Here is a 25779-nt window from a genome sequence, read left to right on the forward strand (position 1 = left end):
TACAATGTGTGAAGCCCATTTCTGGTGTCCCCCGCCGTGATGTTGCTGGAATATTGCTAAAAGTGGCTTAAAACCAAACTCAGTCTGTCAGTCTGTTAGCCGTTATCTTAACTGGAGACCAGGCAGTTCCCTTATTGCAAAAATCATATTCGGATTCCGTACACGTATACTATTACGGTAGTTTAGCATGGTGACATCCTGGTATAGAAAATGCAAGCTGAATTCAGAAACCTTGTTTTAACCCTTTCGATGCTTACTTGGAACCTTACTTGCACGGGGATTCGTTAAACTAACACTAACATTCACCATCTTCTTCCAAGTTTGACACCACAGAAGACATGTTTCGTTACTGGAGTGTGTATTTATTTATTTATTTATTTATTCATTTATTAATTTTTTATCTATTTATTTATTCATTACTGAGAAAACTGTATCAAAAACTGTGTCGAATTCGAAGTATTTTCGCAGGGCTTTTCAACAACCTATTTCATAGCAGGAAAACGTAACAGGTACAAGTCGGAGATATTCACGATTCGTTGTTATATGGACAGAAAAATGCCGACTGCTACCTTAAACCCCTATCTTCCCCCTGCCCCCCTAATAAACAAGCACACTTCTTACCAGAAATATTTTCTCCACGTAATGGTGGTAAATACGATTCTCTCACCCATGATCATATCTAATTTTATTATCTATCCAAACTGAAAAGTGCCGTGATACAATACAGTTCAACTGAATTCACTTACTGTTGAAACCAGATAATATCGATCTCCATCATGCTAAGTTCCCGTCAACCAATATCGATCTCTATCATGCAAAGTTCGCGTCAACCAAATAGGCAACGCCTGGTAAATTTGCATAATACCCAGGAAATGCGTCTGTGGTAAATTTGAAGAGTGAGTGAGTGAGGTTAGTATTACGCCGCACTCAGCTATATTTCAACAATATGGCGGCTATCTGTAAATAATTGTGTCTGGACCAGACAATCCAGTGATCAACAGCATGAGCATCGATCATTGTACGCAACTGGGACACGATGACATGTGGCAACCAAGTCAGCGACCATGATCACTCGATCCCGTTTGTCGCCTCTTACGGCAAACATGGGTTACTGAAGATCAATTCTTCACGGGTCTGATTACGATAAACTTGGTTACCGAGATAGAAGATCATTTTATAGAGCCCAAAGCAAACTTTACACTCTAAATGAAGGATAGATGGGTTCTTGAGACAATCACGCTAAACCTTCTAAAACGTTCCGCTTTCATTTATACCATCTCGATTTTGGAATTTCGTTTCGTACACAGTTCTAAAATGGACAATTATATGCCCCTTTGCGATCTATCATTCTCCCTTTTTGGTGTAAATTCCATGCCATTCTCAAACAGTAATATGTTATCATATCCATGGCAGGTACGTGAATGTTGTCATAATTATAATCCAATATGCTTGTCTGAATGCATTGCAAACTCGTACCAGAGGTTTGGAAGCCTCGACGATGATTGGCAAAAGAGAAAGATCAGATGACCCAGTCTCTTACAGCTTGTTCAGTTTGACCTAAGCTACTCTACATATGCATGACCCGGTAGGTCAAATGGCAAAAACGGCAGGTCGAGTTAACTTCATTAAATAGGTGAGCAGAGAATGTAATTAATGCTGCGTTCGTGCGAAGCATGCATAAATGGATTCGTTACAGAACTTGTCCCGGAAAACAACACTTCTGAAAAAATAATCATTTCATGTTTTTCTTGAATTGTTTATGCAGTCATATGCTATGCTATCTAGCTTGGTTTACTAACTTTACAACGTACAGACGTCAGTTACTTTCACAATCCGTTTCGCTCTCGCTATCACCTGTAGCTTATATTTGTTAAAGAAAGTAAGGACATTGCTGACGATTTCTCGTCACTGAGATGTCAAACGGCGACCTTGTCTCGGCTGTTCGGACATGTTGACAATCAACTGACAAAGGTGCACCCTTCAAAATAATGGACCCAACCAGTTGTGACACGGTCACGCAATTCATTAGTATTCACTTGATCAGGTCAAGCTGAACAAGCTGTAGAGGTGTCTTCAGATCTTGACGAAGAATGGTATCGTAACGCTCTACAAAAATAAATTTTAATGAGACCGTACACAGAATATGATAATATTTCAAAGATTATTTCTACCTTATTCCGTCTGCACAGGACAAAACTACACACTGCTTGCAGAAAGTGTGTGTGTGTGTTGTTTTACGCCGCGTGTAGTAACATTCCAGCAAGACCATAGCGGGGGACGCTAGGAATTGATCTCATTGTACATCATAGGAAAACTGAACCCGGACCTTTCTCTTGACGAGCGAACACACTTCTTGGAGTGCGAGTGTATGAACAGCATTCATCGTGGCTGCTTTCTCTTGACGAGCGAACACACTTCTTGGAGTGCGAGTGTATGAACAGCATTCATCGTGGCTGCTTGAGCCTGTGTCAGTCAAGGAAGCAGCTTGTGGCCTTGTGTGAGTGATTGAGATGGGTTTTACACCGCTTGTAGCAATATTCGAGCAATATTACGACGGGAGACACCAGAAATGAGCTTCACACATTGTATCTATGTGGAGAATAGAACTCCGGACCTTCCTCGTGACGAGCGAACACACTTCTTGGAGTGCGAGTGTATGAACAGCATTCATCGTGGCTGCTTGAGCCTGTGTCAGTCAAGGAAGCAGCTTGTGGCCTTGTGTGAGTGATTGAGATGGGTTTTACACCGCTTGTAGCAATATTCGAGCAATATTACGGCGGGAGACACCAGAAATGAGCTTCACATTGTATCTATGTGGAGAATAGAACCCGGGTCTTTGGTGTAACGAGCGAACCATTAGACTACCCCAACGCCCCTATTCTGAAAAAAAGATTATAAATGCATGGGTGAATGAGTATGGTTTTACGCCGCTTTTAGCAATATTCCGGCAATATCACGGCGGGAGACACCAGAAATGAGCTTCACACATTGTATCCACGTGGAGAATAATACCCGGGTCTTCATGGTGACGAGAGTGAACGCTTTAAACCACTAGGCTACCCCACCGCTCCGGATTATAAATCATATAACAATATAATAGTAATATAACAAGAAAATCTTCCCAGGTTTCTGATTTAAACATCATAGTAAAACGCATGACAGTTATTCGCGTAAATACTATAAAACTGTATTACACCCAGCCAAGTAACTCATTTACACTGTAAAGGTAACGTGAAGAATCAGTCGATAATACCCGTGAAAATCACCGTTAGAATTGGTCTTAAGCAGCCCATGCTTCTCGACTGGCTGGATCGGTGGTCAGGCTTGCTGATTGGATTGGCACACGTCATCGTGTCCAAATTGCGTAGATCGGTGTTCATGATGTTGATCACAGGAGTGTCTGGTCAGACTCGATTATTTACATACCGCCGCCATATAGCTGGAATATTGCTGAGTGTGGCGTTAAGCAACATACAAACAAACAAACAAATCAGTCAATAAAAAAATACACACGTTGTGTCATATAGTTCATTTTTTCTGACATCACAACATCGTCACCAACGTATGTCCAGTGTGCTTACTTGTGCTATCTGTCATAGTTATCATGTAACCTCGTTCGTAGTGTCACGTGACTTAGAGATATGCTCACTTCAGACAAGAAAGGTGAGTGACGACGTACAGAGAAATCCATTCACAAGAACCTGTTCAAGATGGCCGACGCCAAGCGAGTTGTAGCCATAGCGATGGACGGGAGCGGAGAACTCGGACTATGCCTTTCAATGTAAGTGTGAGTTGAATCCTAAACAGGAAGTACTGTTTGTAGGAGGGTGGGATTACGTTCTACTCCTCGAGTATCACACGTGTCACGAGCATGTGTGATATGTGTAGACTAATGTGAACACTAGTGGGGCAGATAGCGTCTCTTTTTTCTTCTTCTCTTATCAGCCCCCTCCTCATACAGAATGCATTATATAGTGAGATGTTTTTCATTACGCTATTCTATTCTTGTCAAAATGAAAACTTACTTTCTGAATATTCATTATATGAATTCTGCAGTGTGATAATTACTCCATGCAAGTAGACTATTTGCATTCTGTGGATGAGCTACCTGTCCATTTTCTGTTTACAATGAAATAATTAATATATTTACAGTAATATTTCCACATACATTTATACATAGGTAATATATTCATTGCTTCTCCGCGGGGGTATATGGACAATATTCACAAAGCAAAGACCACGTCATCTTTGTCCACTGTCCAGAATATCGGGCTGTTGTCCACTCAAGTAAGATATGAACGCCATAAACATTAAACTACGTTAAAACGAGACACGCTTATAACGAACTGGCGGGTATAACGAACTGACGGATATAACGGATATAACGAACTGACGGATATAACGTACTGACGGATATAACGAACTGACGGATATAACGAACTGACGGATATAACGTACTGACGGATATAACGAACTGACGGATATAACAGACTGACGGATATAACGAACTGCTTTTTGTTCCGGCCACATTATATTTTAGATAGGGGCGATAATTTAGCCTAGTGGTTAAAGCTTTGCTTATCACCGAAGACCAGGTTCGATTTCCCACATTGGTACAATGTGTGAAGTCCATTTCTGGTGTCCCCGCCTTGATTTTGCTGGAATATCGCTAAAAGCGGCGTAAAACCATACCCACTCACTTATATTTTAGTGGAAATGCGTATAATGAACGACTATGAATGTTTCCAGTCGAGTTCGTTATATCAGAAGGTTACTGTACAAAGTACTTATGATGTTAATCTATTCTGTTGTGTCGGGCTGCCTGGTCCAAAGTAGGGAACACTTTGTGTTTGGTAATTTGACTGTACGTGCATAAAGTCCAGTAAGAGAGTGAGTCTTTAGAATCGATTACACATTAAAGGTGAAAATGAATGGATATCAACTTTATTATAGGGAACGCGACGTTTCCGGGTATATTCTTACTTCTTCATCTGTTAGAGGCATGATATTGTTTTTAGTCAACTGTCAACTGCGTTCGAGTTATATGTTTGTTTCAGTTGAATAAAGTTCTGTATTGACATTCAGGTCAATCTAATTTAATATGATTTTTTGATGATACCTCTCTGCATCTATATTCGAGGTCACCTCGATGGAGGTCAATAAGAGTCAGCAGTGAGGGGCTGTTACATTATTCGATAAGACTGCGCGAAGCGTTCGTAGCAGTATATGTGATTTTGGATCTCGAAAACAGAGCTTAAACAACTTTTCCCGAATGCACATAATTGAGGCCGAGGGATCATATTGTTTTGGAAATTATATACAACCTGTCCGATCTACATCCAACATGGGATACAGTCGAATACATATTCTTGTATATCCGTAGATTTGTTTTAATTAAGATTAAAATTCATGATAATTCTACGCTCTTTCGGCCTACAAATAAAGGAGGATGGGAAAGAATACATAGAAGTATATATATCATCGTTGTCATGTCGGAATGAAATATGGAACAGGAAGTAGTAGAGTCTTATGTCTCTTTGTGGAGCTGTGCTCGCCCACTGAAATAACACACCGTTGTTGAATATGGATACTCCACTCCAGACACATTATGTGGACTCAGTCCCAGCCAACGAGGTTTTGTTTGTACCAATAATACCGACGAAAGGTTGAGGGGTAACAACAAGCAGCATATCTTAACATCTCTTGGTATGGACTGGTATTGGTATCGAACACAGACCTTCCGCTCTCCAATCAGACGTTCCATCCACTCGACCACGAGAGACTGTGTCAAAATGTTTTCAACTCGTCATATTCAACATTAAGTATTTAAGATGCATCTTCAAGTTTCCTAAAATGCAAATGGCGACATGTTGCAATACCAATTACAGGCAACACAGGGCCCTACTTATTTCGAGGGTCAAATCAACAGGTTGATGACAGGAGACATTTCTTGATTGTTACCGATGTTATCAGTTCTCGGCAAGCTCGAAGTTACAACAGCCGACCTCACAATGCACATAGCAGCGTGTTTGTATGACCAGACTCTCATGTATTTTTTATACCGTCATCGTTACATCAAGAGGTCAAGGTCAGCGTAATATCACAATATTTTTTTATACACCGCCATCGTTACATCAGAGGTCAAGCTCAGCGTAATATCTACGTATATTTATACACCGTCATCGTTACATCAGAGGTCAAGACAACGTAATATAACAATGTATTTTATACACCGTCATCGTTACATCGGGAGGTCAAAGACAACGTAATATAACAATGTATTTTTACACCGTCATCGTTACATCCGAGGTAAAGGACAACGTAATACCATAATGTATTTATACACCAACTTTACATCAGATGACAAAGGACAACGTTATTAATATCACACAAAATGCACACTGAGACGCTTTGTAGATATCACATTAGCTATACCTAGTATTAGCTATCATCCTCATTATATCCAGGGTATTACATCTCCATACAATAATTTAGGAAGTACCCGCATGCGATTAGTAAATGATAAAGTCTGGACCAGACAAGCGTGTGGTTGATAACATGAGCATTATGTGTACGCTGACACGCAATCGACCAAGTCACCCAATCCATTCCTATAGACCTTGTGGGCCTTAACAAACAATTGATTCTACTGGAAGAAATAAGCTTATGTTGCCTACATGTTCTCCTAAAATGTTGTCTTCATATTATTTTTTTGATTTTTTAGTATTAGTCTGATACAACTTATGCGTATGGTGTAACGCTGGTTTTATTAAGTATTTTTGTATGTCATATTGGACTGAAACAGGGCTGTGTATTAAGCCCCATTTTATTTACATTTTTGAACAATGAGGTTGACTGCCGATGATCTTGACACATGTCGAAGAGAAGAACAATTATTCCTGACTGACATACATTCTTTTCTATTAATGTTTGCTGATTACGTTATTTTTATTTCTGATCGAGTATGTCCTACAATCGTGGAAGTTAAATGTCAACCTTTCGAAAATGAAAATAATTGTTCTTCGTAAAAAGGTAGAAAATGGTTTTATCGATATCGTAATGAAATTGATTCAGAATATTACTGACCTTGGACTTTTGATGAGCAGAATCACATTTGGCGATATAAATGGGAAAAGGCCATCATTGAATGTTTTCATATTAGTTTGGGCAATGGAAAAGTCCCACTTGGAATATTTTTGTCAATATATAATAAAATGAAACCCATCCTTCTTTGTGGATGGGAAATATAAAGGACATCGAAGACGAGAGGTGGTAGAGAGGGCCCAATTTCTCTCATGTAAAACATTATCTGTACAGGCATTAACCAGTCCTAATGTAATGGCTTCAGTAGAATGCGGACGATACCCATTGTTGTAGATGATGGTTGGGTTGACTTATTAAAATACTGGATAAAACTACTTCACATCCTATCCGATAAACTTCCGAGGTGAGGGCAAATGTTAGTTAATCCTGACTCAAAGGTGAACAGAACTGGCCAGGAGATGTTAGACATATTTATTTAGTTTTAGGTCTTGGCTATGCTTGGGTCTTACAAGACGTTGGATGTATAGGTAAATTAGTTTTCGTCACATTTTCAAACCAAATTAAAGATATGTACCGCCAAAATTCCAAATATACTCCTGCTACCAAAAGAAACGCACGGGTGATAATGGAATTTAAAATTAACTTTATTTTATTTCTATGCAAACAAAACCGGTTACCTTTAACCAAACATAATGTATACTTGTTCATATCCATTAAGTATCAGCTCAAACACACCCATTTCATGAAATATTGTTGTTTGATGATGGTTTTAGAAATATCATGAAATTTTCACGTGTAAATGACACTTCGAACGATATGCACGTGAAAGTTGCTTCACCTATGCACCAGTGTGTAGGGTATGTAGGGGAAGGCAGTTTAACGTGTTCAATTCACTTTCAACGCCAGTTTGCGGCAATTCAACGTACCATGCCACGACTTAGCAGAAGCTGACCGGAACATCGCCATCGGACGTCTTAGAAGCTGGCGAATCTCAGTCATCAGTTGCAAGACACTTCCAGCGTGCATCACACAGCAATTTCCCGTTTACATGGAGGCGCTACAATCAAGCTGGGCTCGACCCGCGACCGACCTCGGGATGATTAGCTGGTACGGTAACCAATGCTGCACAGGACACGCTACATCCCGGGTGTTCCATTTACGTAACCGGGCCGTCCCAGCAACACAAACAGCAGAGAACGTCCCAGAGTCTTCGCCGCGTCTCCGCTGAACCATCGAAAATCGCCTCCAGACAGCGCGGGATACGCGCCCTCGACGACCTCCCACAGTAGGATGCACACTACGACCTCATCATCGCCCTGGCACGTGTTCGATGGTGCCCAGGAGCGTCCAGAGATGGAATTGGAGACATTTGGCGGCAGATTTGGTTCAGCGGCAGATCCTCGTTTCCAACTTCGAGAACACGATGGTAGGACGAGGGTCATATAGACGGAGAGCTTGAGACGTTACGCCCGTAATTGTGTAAGTTGAAGCGGACCAGATTTGGAGAGTGTAAAGTGGTATGGGGGCCATTTCTTACAACAGGAGAAGTGACTTGAGGGTACGTCCGTGGTAACCCTGACGCTGCAATTCGTTACAGGGATGAGAATTCTGCAGCAATCATCTTGCTTTACCTATGTCATCAACCCTCAGCGTCACGTTTTTTCCAACAGGACAACGCCAAAGGACCGCCACGTGGCTCGCATCACGATGGACTACCCGACCCGAATCAGGAACATCCACAGTTCTTCCCTGGCCTTCAAAATCCCCGATTTCAACCCAGTACAGAGCATTTGTGGGACCAGCCTGGAAACGCGTTCGACACGTCGTCGAGAAGCTTCAACTAAACGATTGCAACAACTGCTCTCAGAAGCCTTGCAGGAGATGGAGGAGGATCCCCAAGCACGGATTCAAAGACTGATCGTGTCCATGGACCCAGGAGGTGCCAAAGCTGTGTTTACTGCAGAGCTCGAGGAATTGGTCACAACAGGTACTTTGACCTCCACGCGCCATCTGTACGCCCGATTACCTGCAATGGTTTCAGAGACAAATGATGGCTGCATGTTTTGTAAAGCTGACTCTTGACGGCAGCATCCATAGTGAAAGAATTACGTTCGTGCGATCATTGGATTTAAAGTTTTATTTAGAAACAAAGATAAAGTGTTTACATTCCTGAGTTTTCACCTGTGCGTTTCTTTTTAGGAGTATATTGGCATCTAGCACCAGATAATGAATCTGTGCAAGTTTTAAGATTAGCCTTGAAGCAGATGGCTAATTAATGGAATCGACCCAAGTAATGCATATTAGCAATTATAACCGACTTGGCTCCTGGTCAGAGTTTGATGTATAACTTTGGTGATAACAGGAGACATAATAAAATTACCAAAATCTGAAAGAAGGTTTATATTGTAACCTAATATCGGAGATCTGTACCATTTCCTAACTATATGTAACAGCCTTAAACTGAGACTGACTGACTGACTGAGTTTGGTTTTACGCCGCTTTTAGCAATATTCCAGCAATATCACGGCGGGGACACCAGAAATGGAGCTTCCTCATTGTACCCATGTGGGGATTCGAACCCGGGCCTTCGGCGTGACGAGCCAACGCTTTAACCACTAGACTACCCCACCGCCGCCAGCCTTAAGAAGAAGAACATCCAGGAGCAATACATACCAAATAAATGCCAGGTACATAAGGAAATAAAACAGTTCGGCTTTTAAGCAACCACTTATCAAGATATGTTATGCTATGCTTCGAATATGCCGTGAAGAAAAGGAAATGAGAATCGGATTGAAATGAAATGCGGAGCTCTACTGCTCAAATTATCTATACTGTGTGCACTTCATTCATACGGGCCTATCTAATTTCGGTGAGCTTTCTTACATTACAAAGCGGAATAAGTCAATAAGTTAAAAGTGTCACGGTATATCCAGAATGCAGTTATGTCTATACATTTATTCTGCAATCTAAATTTTACTTGCCACAAGGGGTATACTAAAATGGCCTTCTTAAGCCCACGCTTTCCTGAACACCTCATTATCATGGCTATTTCATGGTGATGGCATACGATTTTAGTATCATGGAATCCGAGGGAGACATATGTCATTGTCGCTCTCTCTCAAAAACAAACAAAATGAAGAATAGAAATTAACGAACGTGCGACAAAGCGACAACACATCCCTTCCAGGATTCCATGCTTTAGTCTGTCATACAGACCCTAAAACAAAGTGTTATGTTCCCAAATGCAGCCTGTGCAGAGTCTAGAATGTGTGGCAAGCCTAGATTATCTACTCTTTTCTGTAAAATATGTTCATTTAGGAGACTAGATGTTAGTCCTAGTACATATCTTTGGAGCACTCGCTGCATATAGTCAACACTGGATATACTTTAAAATAATGGTCAATTATATATTTGTTAGTATTTATATCTGTATTTATCTATGTATTTGTGTGAGTACGTGGTATGTGATATTGTTTTTCTTAGCTCCTGTTTGATACTTCTGTTTGGCACCCGTGAAGGTCAGGGTTAGAATGTGCCTTCAGTAACCCTTGTTTGTCTTAGAAGCGGCTAAGCGGGATCGAATTAGTCCAGGCTCGCTGGCTTGGTTGACACATCGGTTCCCAATTGCGCATATGGATGCTCATGCTGTCGATCACTGGATTATCTGGTCTGGTCTATTTACAGACCGCCGCGATATAAGCTGGAATATTGCTGAGTGCGGCGTAAAACTCACTCACTCCACTCACTTCTGTTTGTGTTGTATATTGCCGTTTAACTGAAATTGCATACGCGTAATATATTTTCTTACTTGGTAATAAAAGCATTATGTTGATATCTCATATGTTATTATAATATTCACAATATGTGTACATACTGCATCATTCAAATGTCCTGTGTTGTAATGCTCCAGGTATGGTGATGACTGACATGGCTATAGTAGCAGACCAACTGGAGGTGGAACAACATAGGATCAAAGAATTCATAGAGCAGCTGGGGAGGAGGCTGAAGAAATTATGGGGTACGTGCTTACAGCCATTCTCTTCCACAGAGATTACTTGTCATATCTTCCTACGAACCTCTGTTCTAATACGGCCATATCTCCCGGTTCTCATCTAAAATCCCCTAGCGGCAAAAGATCGCAACACGAATTATCTCCCTTCTTTTCTATCAATCAGCACGTGTTACATCGACTTAGATTCAACCCGACTAACACAAGCAAATGTGGGAATACAAATATCCCCATCTGCCGGGGACTTGTGTTGATGTTACACACAAGACGTTTAATGGCTAGCTTGTCCGTTGTCAACGAGGGCGATGGGGACGCCACTGATCCCGCCATAACATGACTGAGTTCTGTCACAGAAGAAACGTTTTGCGCATCGCGTAGGGAAGATTTTTATTTTCTCGAAGCATGCGGAAATTACCGAGGCCTTGCGAATGATCACTTTTGAAACAACGTCGCTGATTGCACAGCTAAATCTGATTGCCTCCAATGACGAGTCCTGAACGCTCTCCCCATGAAAGGGCCGTATTAGAACAGAGGTTGCGTAGGAGAGATATGACAGGAATAACCTCTGTGGGAAAGAAAGAAGGAGCTTACAACCAGAGTACGAGAACCTAAATGAACACAGATGCTATCTAAGTTAAGCTGTGAGAAAAATAATGTGAAGTCCTGGCATCCACATGTGCCCCTGTCATTGCTGATCCTGTTTCTTGATGCGTGCCAAATTGGACAAGACAAATTGAAACAAATGTCATTTATCTCTAAGACGTTAAACATAAACGCTTCAGAGATAAATATTCAGAATGAACACTGGGCACAAGACTGTATGGCAAGAGAGGATGATTTCAGTTTTTTGAATCGTCAGCTTCCCCTTAGTGCCTAACAATATTCCATCTTTTTTGTGTCTACAACATTTTGAGGCCGCAAGTGAGGCATACTTTTTCTACGAAGGTTTCACTCAGCGTCCTAGACTCTTGTTAAGTTCTCTCATAGGATTTGCTTCATCAAGGTTACAATATATAAAGGTCAGACCTACAAGTTTTTCTAAGGCAAAATTTAATAATAAACATGTGGAGACATGTCACGAACCAGTGGCCAAGCGATGTCCGGAGCAAAGAGTAGGTGAGTGAGTGAGTTTGCACACGCCGCACTCAGCAATATCCCAGCTATATGGCGGCGGTCTACTTAGCCAAATAATCGAGTCTGGACCAGACAATCCCAGTGATCATCAGCATGAGCATCGATCTGCGCAATTAGGGAACCGATGACGTAGTAATCAAGCAAGTCCAGCGAGCGGCAATACCGATCCGTTAGTCGCCTCTTACGACAAGCATGAGTCGCCTTTTGTGGCAGAAGCACATGGGTTTGCTGAGAGACCTATTCTACCCGGATCTTCACGGGTCTCAGAGCAAAGACCTGTTTGGCTGACCATATGCTACCCAGTGATGGCTTCTCAGGTGGACAATTGACCTGAGTTTGCATAATGTTTTGTGACATGTGCCACGATGAGAATCATTGTTGTTGTTTAATAGTGTTTCTTAAAGAGCATTTCTGCATGATATTATCAGGAGATCATTGAAGTCACCTTTGTTTTTGGTGGAAGAGATTACAGTTGATATGTTGTGATCAAAGACTAAAATACATATCAATATATTCCTCGGCATAGTGAAGCTATGAAACAATATGCATTTGAACAAAGTAATTAATAAATACTTTATGTATGTATATTGTGGATGTTGATGTATTCAACTGTCGAGTGTGGCGGGAGAATCTTCTGAAAATTTCTCAAATTGTGATGAAGGTATTTTCTTTTAAGGATTCACAATGTTTCATTACATTTTATGTCTGTGCTAATATACCAGAACTCATTTCTAGGTAAGATAATTCCATGGACTTAAGTGTTTACTGATAAATTGTAAATGATATGAAATATGTTGGGTTGTATGCTTGTGCATGTCAGAATGTTATATATTGTATTATTCTAATGTGTATAGTCTCAACATTCATAATGATGTTATGAAGTTCTCACACAAAATAATTTTGTTGAATACGAATATATATATAAATGTGATGAAATATATGTTTGTGTTACTTCGTGATTATTGACAAAGCAGAAGGGGAGAAGGAATAAAACAATATGTAAATGACGTCGATATTATATCACTAATGTGTTGACATGCTAACGCCAGACCCATTGCTGACATTTTACGTCAATGACCTTGACACGAAAGCGTGAACGATTCCATGGAGTTGATGTGAAGAACTCAAGTGTTGAATTTAGGTTTCTTATGAATACGGAAAGGGTTTTGTCACTTTCGTATATGTTGACACAAGGACATGCGATCAGCCAAAGTACCAGATCAAGTTAATCGCCATTTCGGGTGTAAACATGTATGTATTAGATTTGTACAAAAGATAGCATTTGCTAAAAATATACCCAGGTATCACAACAGGTGTAAACGTTTGATTTTCTTATTGCCCTGATTGGTGGACCAGGCGAACTCATGTAAACGTTTGATTTCTTAATTCTCATCCTTGGTCGACCTGGCCAACTCATGTAAACGTTTGACTTCTTAAGTCCCCTCCTTGGTGGACCAGGCGAACTCATGTAAACGTTTGATTTCTTAATTCTCATCCTTGGTCGACCTGGCCAACTCATGTAAACGTTTGATTTCTTAATTCTCCTCCTTGGTCGACCTGGCCAACTCTTGTAAACGTTTGACTTCTTAAGTCCTCTCATTGGTGGACCAAGCGAACTCATGTAAACGTTTGATTTCTTAATTCTCATCCTTGGTCGACCTGGCAAACTCAGGTAAACGTTTGACTTCTTAAGTCCCCTCCTTGGTGGACCAGGCGAACTCATGTAAACGTTTGATTTCTTAATTCTCATCCTTGGTTGACCTGGCCAACTCATGTAAACGTTTGACTTCTTAAGTCCTCTCATTGGTGGACCAGGCGAACTCATGTAAACGTTTGATTTCTTAATTCTCATCCTTGGTCGACCTGGCCAACTCATGTAAACGTTTGACTTCTTAAGTCCCCTCCTTGGTGGACCAGGCGAACTCATGTAAACGTTTGATTTCTTAATTCTCATCCTTGGTCGACCTGGCCAACTCATGTAAACGTTTGATTTCTTAATTCTCCTCCTTGGTCGACCTGGCCAACTCTTGTAAACGTTTGACTTCTTAAGTCCTCTCATTGGTGGACCAAGCGAACTCATGTAAACGTTTGATTTCTTAATTCTCATCCTTGGTCGACCTGGCAAACTCAGGTAAACGTTTGACTTCTTAAGTCCCCTCCTTGGTGGACCAGGCGAACTCATGTAAACGTTTGATTTCTTAATTCTCATCCTTGGTCGACCTGGCGAACTCAGGTAAACGTTTATTTCTTAATTCTCATCCTTGGTTGACCTGGCAAACTCAGGTAAACGTTTGACTTCTTAAGCCCTCTCATTGGTGGACCAAGCGAACTCATGTAAACGTTTGATTTCTTAATTCTCCTCCTTGGTCGACCTGGCGAACTCAGGTAAACGTTTATTTCTTAATTCTCCCCTTGGTGGACCTGGCCAACTCTTGTAACCGTTTGACTTCTTAAGCCCTCTCATTGGTGGACCTGGCGAACTCATGTAAACGTTAGATTTCTTAATTCCCCTCGTTGGTGGAAGAGGCGAACACTTGCAAACGTTTGATTTCCTCATTCCTCTCTTTGGTGTACCGTGCGAACTCATGCATGACAATGGTAATGGATTATCGAATTGGGTTTATAATGAAAAGATTAATAATGTTACGAATATTATGATATTCATGAAACAGAAAGCAACGATATACTTGGTATAATCACGGGAGATTTATGCTACAATCAGGTGCCATTATAGAGTCCAGTTATAATGAGACATAATTTATTCGTCAAGGTAATTTATAAATATAATTCGGATATTTATATAGCGCACATATCCAAGGCGCTGTTTCTACCCACGATCATTGGATGTCACTCTCAGCGGCACATCTTATTATCAATCTCAACTCCCACTGGATCATACAACTCTTGCAGCCATTATGCGCACCAAGTTATTGCGACTTTCCCATCCTTACGAGGTACCCATTAACAGCTGGATGGACTGGATGGACACATAGTCACAGTATTTTGTCCACGTTTACTGCACGTTGCTGTACCCGCAACTAGATGTTTGCACATGTGGCCAACATCTGGTCATATACCAACGGATTCGTGGGTTCCTTTAAGTGCACAGGGTTGTGTACTGTACACTAGGGTTTGTGACAACACTTAAAGAGTCTGCACACAAAGTTGACTCCAAGGTTTTTACACCCGGTCACATGTGAGCTCGATCCCGGCACCACAAAGTCGCTGGATCATTAGCCTGGCACCTTAGACAGCCCACCTTGTCCGATATTGCTTATGGGTAATACAGTCAAATATCTTCGTGTCGAACTTTCATGTCTGAACATACGGTTGTGTCGAGGTAAAAGTCAACTCCTTCTATTCCTTCCCTAGTAGTCATAATTTTTCGGTTGTGTAGAACCTCGGATAACTCGAAGTTTTACGTAGGCCCTTTTAGTTCGACACAGCGGTGTTTGTACTGACCATTAGTGTTATATATTTCGACAGGTCAAATAGACACATCAATACATGTACAATAAAAGCATAAGTACTGCATGATATCGGCATAAGGTAACGTCGTGTATAGGTCATGTACTTGGGCTGACATTTGAATCACTGGATGTTACAAGTGGTCTGTGAATGAGCCACTCTGTCAATTACATATCCATATCTGATTATTGCAGTGAGTGGAAACTTGTGGGCATATCTGATACACGGTAGCGATAGACGATGTCGATCCAGTAGGCCATACTGTGGACCCACGCAACATTTCCATCAGTTACAGACACTGGGTGTTATGATACACACAGTGATTTAAATGTGAGGACGGTTTACCTGCAGAAAGTACCGCGCGAATTTTATGGCTGACATGCAGGCTGAGATTTCAAATGTTTTCGTAGAGTTAAATCATCAGGTAACATTGAGTTAAATCTTCAGGTAACATTGAGTTAAATCTTCAGGAAACATTGAGTTAAATCTCCAGGAAACATTGAGTTAAATCTTCAGGAAACATTGAGTTTCAATGGAAATGTGGTATTTTTGTCTCAAATCCACGATGAACCGAAAACCAGAGTGAGTGACACACACACACGCATGCATGCACGTGTGCGCGCACGCACGCACGCACACACACATCAGTGTAATGTGTCTGCCTGGTCTGTGACTCACACAATGTAATATGTCTGGTCTGTGGGCTAGACAGTGCAACGTATTTGGTCACACAGTTTAATGAGACTCTGAACACAGGACAATTGCCTTGTATTACAAAGCATCTTTGCAGAACGACAAAGAGGCCAATATCAAACATTGATACAGTGCATCAAATGTTCCCACCAGCTTATGTCATATACGGATACAGGGAGTGTAAGTATAGGAGGAGAGGAATTGTGTACATTTAAACTCGGTTACCGAGACAGCTCCTACTTAGTTCCACGACAGTTTCAAACGGCTGCGTTGTGTTTGCTAGGTTTCTGATTTGATTACTTCCGGTTGAGATTTGAAGTGTGATTAGCAGAATGTTAAACATCGAGAATACATCATTTCCAGGAAAAGTCTACAATTGTACATGAACTCAAAATAAAGATCAACCTGTTTATTCTCTATGTGTCAAGAAGCAGTACTCATATATCGGTATCAAGTCTCTGGTGGACATTACAAAAATACAAAAGAAGTAATGTCAAAGCAATAAACCATTTAGGGAGTGAGATATGTTGATTTTTATGGAGAAGCATAATATTATGCATTGTGAATGACACCTTCCTCCCTAAAATTTAAAAATCTAAGAAGTACAAAGCAACTGACCCACAGCACCCCCACCGCAACTCCCCCGTTGCGTGTCATGTCTAAAATCAATGACACACCTCCACAGAACAAAATGGATGATCCCCTTCAAATCATCATCACCCCCACTAGCCATTAATTAGGACTGGTCCCTAAGAGAGGGTGAGTGACTTGGCAATAGTCCAGCAATATAACGCCAAGGGACACCAAATATAGGCTTTCACGTTGTACATATGCGATTAAACCACCCTCAGTTCATTTTAGAATTTTGGAGACTCCAAGTTTCCGAGACCTCTTCTTGTCAACAAGGAGGAGTGAGTCTGGTTTTACTCATCCTCAATAATCTCCAGGGTATACCTTACGATCACTTCCACTATACCCTGACGCATCCACGGCGGACCCATAATTATATTACCTCCTTTGCTGGCTTTTATCCAATCAGGTGTCTACGCTGGGAAGTTGAGCGAACCAAACACTACTCACTTTCGCTTCTTAAAATTATCTAACCGTTTAAACTTGGCAAGCACAATTGATGCCGAGGTACTCCTGAAAGAGGTAGAAGGAGTTATTTTATATATTTTTTGATCTGATATAAGTTTCAGATCTGTCAATTTGGCTGTATTATTTCCTCACAAATCTGAGTGGCACTGTGAACTAACCTTCGCGACTGCGACGGCTATATTTGTTGACACTGGCAAGCTCGGATGTAATGGCGGCTTAGCTGATTGGCTACTGTGAGAATGCGGAGCCGGCCTAGGGAGGTAATATAATTATGGGGCTAAGCCATGGATGCATCCAGGGTATAGTGGAGAGTGATCGTAACGTATACCCTGGAGATTATCGAGGATGGGTTTTACTTCGCTTTTAGCAATATTCTAGCAATATCGCTGCGGGGAACATCAGGAATGGGCTTAACATTTTCCACCCATGTGGGGAATCGAACCCGGGTCTTCGGCCTGACGAGCGAAAGCTTTAAGCATTACGCTACCCCACCGCCCCTCACAAACAAAGAAGACAAACCGTAGGGATGACAGTGACAGAACTAGTCTCCGGTGACTCGGTGATCCATTGTAGTGTAACCTTACTACACGGAACAACTAAAGTGCTGGTGCTTGTGAACGCTACACCAGTATCATTCTCTTCCCACAGAGGTTACTTGTCATATCTTCCTACGAACCTCTGTTCTAATACGGCCATATTTCCCTCTTCTCGTAAAATCCACTAGCGGCAAAAGATCGCAACACGAATTATCTCCCTTCCTTCTATCCAATCAGAACACGTGTTACATCGACTTAGATTCAACTTGACTAACACAAACAAAATGTGAGGCCACAAATATCCCCCATCTGCCGGGGACTTGTGTTGATGTTACACACAAGACGTTTAATGGCTAGCTTAGTCAACGAGGGCAATGGAGACGCTATTGATCCGCCATAACATGACTGAGTTCTGTCTAGAAGAAACGTTTGCGCTTCGTGCAGGGGAAGAGGTTTAGTTTTCTAGAAATATACGGAAATTACCGAGGCCTTGCGAATGCTCACTTTTGAAACAACGTCGCTGATTGCACAACTAAATCTGATTGCCTCCAATGACGAGTCTTGAACGCTCACACCATGAAAGGGCCGTATTAGAACAGAGGTTACGGAGCAAGATATGACAGGAGTAACCTCTGTGGGAAGAGAATGCACCAGTATTTGATCTTTGCGTTCCTGTCGACACTTTTACATTCACCGCATTTGTCTGCACTCTGATGTGTTCCATCCATCTCTGTCAAAAAGCGACTGTTGCCTTCCTATATTTAACCAACCAACCAACCAACCAATAAACTTTTTGGTGTCTTTTTTAGTAATATCCACAACGAGAGCAAAACTCATATCGGTTAATCGTGATGTTGCTGGAATATTGCTGAATGCGGATTAACACTTTGTCTAACTATCCAGGGTACATGGCCCGAGCACCACCTGTCATTACAAATACAGTAGTGTGTAGTGTAGTGAACAAATAGTTGACAAAATAGTTGAGGCATAGGTGACTTAACTGTACACTCAGTGCTTTTTCCAAAGATGTTTCTTATTCCGAACTGCAGCAGCTGTTATGAGAAGTGGCACTTCTACTTTGTAATGACGGAGTCTGTGTTATTTTATGCTTCAAAGCATTGTTACACCACGATGACATTTTGCTGTGAAACGCTGTCTCGCGTGCGTGCGTACGTGCGTGCGTGTTCGTGTTTGTGAACGTGTGTGTGTGCGTGTGCGTGTGCGTGTGCGTTGACTTTGGACAAGGAACCAGTTAGTTCACTTCTAAACAGAGTTCTGTTCAGTTCATCGAGGGACTGTTACACCGAGGGCTTTTGGCGATCTGCCTACCAGAGTGAGAGAGAGCGAGTATGGTTTTACGCCGCTTTTAATAATATTGGGCAACATCAGGGCAGTCGATACCAGAAACGGGTTTCACACATTGTACCCATGTGGGGAATCGAACCCGGGTCTTCGGCGTGACGAGCTGTCCCTCCTCCATGGAAATGAGACGTAAATCTAGTTTTATGAATGCAAATTATTCAGAAGTATATCCAGGTTTGTTGCTATAGGTTTTCGGTGATCCATTCATCTATTCATATTCGTCCCACTGCTGTTTTCAGAGGCAGTGATAGCCAAGTGGTTAAAGCCTTACCCCTTCACGCCAAAACCCCGTTTTTTCGTCATTTGCATAATGCGTGAAGCTCATTACTTGTGTCCTCCGCCGCGATATTGTTAAAAAGGGGGCGTACTCACTCACTGCTGTTTTTGCTCCTAATCATAATCGTACAAACAACTCTCAATTGACGTTTTCTAAAATTTCTTCCACTAAAAGTAAATGATGGCAAATGGTCTGAATTTACAGACATAAATAGTTAAGATTATATCACCAATGTCAATGAATAGCGTTCAGATTTCCTTACTGTTAATTTGTCAAGCAGGTTTGTTCTGGGCAGTAGGATGATAAACCAATTCGGGGAGACAACTTGCTGAAGAAGTAGCAAGAAACATCTGCTTCAGGATATTGAAGAGATGAGAATCTTCATCCCTCAGGAAGGAAACTGTAACACTGTTTTACCCTAAGACCTGCCCGAGCAAAACTATCTACTACCCATCAAAGGTTTAGACACTTAAAGCACTCACTCACTATATATATATATATATATATATATATATATATATATATATATGTGTGTGTGTGTGTATGTGTGTGTGTGTGTGTTACATCGAAGCTGAAGTTCTCCACTAACTTGGGAGAACCAACTGCAAATCATTTGCAGATGCTCAAGGATCATGCATCAAAATGCTGTAAAGCATGTGGAAATATTGGGCATGTGAACAGCTGAGTTTTGGTGTAAAGTTTTGTTAAGAATTCGCCAATTTTCACTAAGTTTCATCAACCTCCTCCGTGGTGTAGTGGATAGCGCGTCCGCCCGGAGAGCGGAAGGTCGCGGGTTCGATCCCCGACCGCGTCATACCAAAAGACGTTAAAATATGGTACTTGTTGGTCCCTGCCTGGCGCTCGGCATTAACGGGTACAACAAGGACTGGTCGGCTCGGAGTCAGTATAATGTGTCTGAGTGTCACTGCTGCGTGGTATCTCAGTGGGCTAGCACTATAAAACCAGCTTAAGTCTGGGCTAGTACACACGGATGCGCGTCGTCATATGGGCCAAATATTCTCAGGCACGACGTAAAAACCCAATTTCACCTCACCTTCACTGAGTTTCATCATTTATTGAACTCATGGCAATATTCATTTCAACGTTACGAATTTATTTTACAATACATCAGTACATGTGTAAACAATACCTTTAAACAGTATGAAATATTTTGCCAAATTTAGTACGTGGCTACATTTACACCAGTGAGTCTAAACTTTTGATGAGTAGTATACTTACGTTTTCTCCAATAGACATTGCCGTTGTATAGTTAATAATTGTTGACACGTTAGATATTATTATGTTGATATCTTTACCAGAAATATGTGTACATGGTCAATATGGATCTTTCCTTCAAAGCTGTCACATCGGCCTCTCCCAGCATCATGCACGTTCCTCCGTGAAGCACAGCAGCAGTGAAGTCCATTCTATTGAGATAGCTGGTCACTTCCTCCGCTTCTCCCTTCCTACCGACAAAAAATGGTAACAGGTGTTTCCAATCTTTCCTGAAGGATCTCAAACAGCCAATCATTCTTCTGTCGCCATGTTGATACAATGATGGCTGTGATCATCTTGGATGTGAATTGAATCTAACCTGTACCACACAGGGATCATACAGAAAGGTACACGCAAGACGCTCCACCGTGGGAGGCATGGTAGACGTGAACATGACTGTCTGGTGGCATTTCTTCGCATTCTCTTCTCTACCTTCTGTTTCTGGCATTCCTTGTAATATATCAAGGATTTTACGTAAATCGGACTCAAAGCCAAATTCTACCATAACATCCACTTCATCCATCACAACACAGGTCCGCTGGTTGAGAACAAGACTACCTTTCTCCAGAACATCAAGGAGTCGGCCTGGAGTTGCTACAACAATCTCACAGCCCGAATCAAGCTTGTTGGTTTGCTCCTTATAATTTACACCTCCGATGACTGTGGCGGTTCGGATGCCACTTACTTCGCCAAACTTATCACATTCCTCCTTGACGTGTTGAGCCAACAGACGTGTTGGTGTAAGAATAATGGCATCGGGAGCTTTGGTCGACTTTCCCATCATCTCGCATTTTGGCAATCCGTGAATCCATGCGAAAAGAGCAACAAGGTATGCAACTGTTTTACCGCTTCCAGCTTCAGCAACACCAAGAACATCCCTGTTTTGTAGAGCAATAGGAATTGTTTGCATCTGAATTGGAGTGGGGATTTTGTATCCACTTTTGTCAATGAGCTCCCTTATAAAACTAGGAACTGTGAGGTCATCCCATGATCGCAAAGGATGAGGAGCACTTTCACCTTTGTTATGATTGGTATTTATCATCTCACCTTCGATATCATCAGATGAGGAATGGAATTCCTCCCTGCGATTGTCTCCGCTCCTGCCACTTCTATCTCTGCTCCTGCTGCAACTTCTATCTCTGCGTCTACGTCGATGACGACCTTCTGCGTCAGATCCACTTCTCTGATAATCTCTACCTTTCGACGTGCCTTCATGCAGTGTTCGTTTCCGATTCGTTGTTCCCACTTTATAACCGCTGTTTACAATATACTTTTCATCCGGACTGACAGTCTACACACTTACGTCCATGTCAGAGGCGTGTGTCGATGATGCTTGCTTGAGGCGTGTGTCGCTGATGGTTTCCAAATGCGACGAAATTGCGTGTACACTAGTGTCTCATCATATATAACTTGATATACCCCGAATGCTACACGCTATATGGCTGCGGTATGTAAATAATCGAGTCTGGACCAGACAATCCAGTGATCAACAGCATGAGCATTGATATGCGCAAATGGGAACCGATGACATGTGTCAACCAAGTCAGGGAGCCTGACCACCCGATCGCGTTAGTCGCCTCTTACGACAAGCATGGGTTACTGAAAATCCAATATTCTAACCCGGACCTTCACGGGTTACCTAAAACTTTAAATGACAACGGATGGCACAAGTTTGTGTTTACAAAGTACACCTGCTCTGTTTATAAGAATTCGTTTCAGATTTAATGATTTCCGTGCGGGGCATGTCCGCATACCCGTATCGTTCATAGGTCGATCGGGGCGGTGGTGTAGCCCAGTGGTTAAGGCGCTCGCTCATCACGTCCAAACCCCGGGTTCGATTCTTCAGATGGGCACAATGTGTGAAGCCCACTTCTGGTGTCCCCCGCCGTGTTATTGCTGGAATATTGCTAAAAAGCGGCATAAAACCTCACTCACTAACTGTGAATGTGTCTCACGTGTTTCTGTTTGTTGACAGATGACAGGCAAGGTAAAGAGCGTGATCGGCAATCCAGGGGAGGTAATCGTGCGTATTGCTGATGAAGAAAACGCCAGCATGATCATCACTGGAGCGCGAGGGATAGGGAAGATACGGAGGACGCTTCTCGGCAGCGTCAGCGACTACATTGTACACCATTCTCACGTGCCAGTTACAGTGTGCAGGCGGTGACCGACTTCCCGTCGTAGCGTTACCGGAGTATACATGAAATGGGAGAAGCAGGAGCTAAATTTACATCTCAACTGCAGAATGTTTAGATTTTATATGTTGTATGTCAGAATTGCCCCTGATAAGAAAATTAGAACATATGCCCTCAATACTCTGCCAACTCATGAATTCAAATCGTCATATAAGAAGTTATGTTTAAAGAAGTAGCAGACCATGGGTTAAACGACATTTCAGGATATCCCATTTCGATATCTAAACAGTTTTCCTAATAATTGATTGCAAGGCAACATGTTGAACCCATGGGTTGACTTCGGTTCAGCCAACAATTCGACATATCCGATTTCGATACCTAGTCAGTTCCACTTTTTAGTATGTCAACATACACCAACTTGTTAAGACTTGACTTAATTTAACCGACGATTCGGCATATGCTAAGTTTGCTATGGTGGTTAAGAATCGACTTAATGACTGGTGATTGTTCGACATATCCGATTTAGTTGCGAAGTTTGTTATTAACGTGTGTTATAGTGTGATAAGTGGTTAGAAAGGGTCAATAGTGCTTACTTTCAATATCCAGTGAGGCACGAAGAATTATGGATTATTTGTCACTTGTGAGTGTGAGTGAGTGAGTGAGTGTGTTGGGTTTAACGCCGCTGTTAAGACCATCAGTCATTATTTTAGGTGTTCCTCATCTACGACTATAACCAGCTAGAGAGCGGGCCAAAAAAAAGGAAATATAGTTTTCAAAAATGATTTCCACTAATTGTATAACTATTTTTTAAATAAAATTTTAAAATGTGGATGATTTAGTCATTTAAATTGATTCATTATGTAGATCGACTTGCTTTCTCTCCAAAACAATTCTTTAGTAAACGTAGATGAAAAGAGACCAAGTTGGTCTGACCACTAGGAGTGAATGATTATGGTTTTACACCGCTTTTAGCAATATTCCAGCAATATGACGGTGGGGGACACCAGAAATAGTCTTCACACATTGTACCCATGTGAATCAAACCCGGGTCTTCGGCGTGACGCGCGAACACTTTAACCACTAGACTACCCCACCGTCCGAGACTGGGAGGAAAGACTGAAGTGATGCAGGTCTACGGAGTTTCCTACTTCGGAAAACTGATAAAGCGGCGACACTCTAGTGAAATTTGGCTGAGGGTGGGTGTGGAGTGAGTGTGGGTGTCGGTGTGGAGTGAGTGTTGAGTGTTGAGTGTGGGATGTGGGATAGATGGCGTGGCTTGTGGGGTACTGCGTGATGGGTGTGGAGTGTGGGGTACTGGGTGTGCAGAAGGGTGTGTGGAATTATTTGAAGAAGAACATGACATATCAATCTCTCAGAAAATCACTGATTGGACGCAATGATGTCATTTTGTTACGTCATGAAGAGCAGATGACGTCATATCGCATATATTTTTGGCTGTGACTGTAAGCGCCATATTAGTATAACCAAGCAACATTTGGAATAATATACCGATACGATTATCAGAATATCACTTTCAATTTTCTAACCTTTGTGGAGTACTGAACATTTCTTTGTAGAGTTTCTCAAAATTTCACAATGTCGAATGTTTGGGGCAATATAGTGCAGTTACGTGTCGTCATTATTGTCTGTTGACGTAACTGAATATAGGGGTGACGCCATTGCGTACGGAGTTATGGCAAGTTATCATGCTGCTAACTTCATGAAGAGTTTGTGTTGGTCACTTTTAATAAATGTCACAATTATATGCTCGACGTTGCTTGTTATTATAAACATAAGGGGAACTTCATTTTTTAATTTACGATTCGAAATATTGGGAGATATATTGGAGTCAATCAATGTTGATATGATAATAATGAATGTTTTGAGAGTGCATCACCACTGCATTTCCACCATAGTTGTTTGTACAGTAATCGCTCTTGAAAGATGATTGGTGTATGACGTGAAATTTTCATTTAAAAACCAAAACAAAGAGAAACGGCTAGAAACAAACAATAACACCAGTTTGATGCAAGATGATTGTCAAACTTAATAATCTACAGTGATTTATCGACTGTAAATCGTTAAAATCAAGAAATCACACCCCATGCACATGTATGGGGCTACTGCGTTTAGGGGTGGTGATAAAAAGAAATGGTGGTGCGTTCATAACACCCCTGTCTTTGAAACGTTTGTCAACGTTTATACTTCCCTTCCAAACTGGACGTTCAGGTTCCCCTACTTTTTTTTGAAGAGTATACACTGGCAAAGTCATGGCTTGCGATCAGGCGAGTTTTCGTGGCAGTTTTTATCCATCACCTACAATCATTTACTTTTCGTTGTCTTAAATCCAAATTGTCCAATGTTTCCTAAAATCAGTGCCATGGCATGTTCTTCAACTGTTAATCAAATTCTCAACATATTCAGACATTTTGGCGCTTGTTGGCATATGATGTCTGACTCTACACACCTGGGTAACCCTTCAACAATGACTTATCATCTCGTGATGGAAATCAGATATTTATGTACGAACGACGATAACTGACATAATCTTGAGTCGTTACAGGTACATGTTTTGTAGATTAGTGGGTAGAAGCTCATTCTCAAGCTCATTCTCAGTCCATACCTTGCTGTCACTGACATGGCAGTTGATGAGAAACAGATGTACATAAAAGCGAAAAGAACGTTTCGAGAATGAAAAGAAATTTCTCCTGAAAGCACATGTGTATGAAACATTATAAAATTAACTCG

The 25779-nt window shown here is 41.5% G+C and overlaps 1 protein-coding gene across 1 annotated transcript; it reads left to right on the top strand.

Moving 5' to 3' along the window:
- The first annotated feature begins 3710 nt into the window (after positions 1-3710).
- Positions 3711-23556, top strand: LOC124277519 (universal stress protein Sll1388-like). The gene is made up of 4 exons (XM_046713230.1): positions 3711-3781; positions 4232-4287; positions 10955-11062; positions 22879-23556. The coding sequence occupies exons 1-4, from the start codon at positions 3711-3713 to the stop codon at positions 23061-23063; spliced, it is 420 nt and encodes a 139-aa protein (XP_046569186.1). The 3' UTR covers positions 23064-23556.
- The last annotated feature ends 2223 nt before the right edge of the window (positions 23557-25779 follow it).

The sequence above is a fragment of the Haliotis rubra genome, unplaced genomic scaffold (genome assembly GCF_003918875.1).
Source record: "Haliotis rubra isolate DU_JTF1 unplaced genomic scaffold, ASM391887v1 Scf222, whole genome shotgun sequence".
Lineage (NCBI taxonomy): Eukaryota > Metazoa > Mollusca > Gastropoda > Lepetellida > Haliotidae > Haliotis > Haliotis rubra.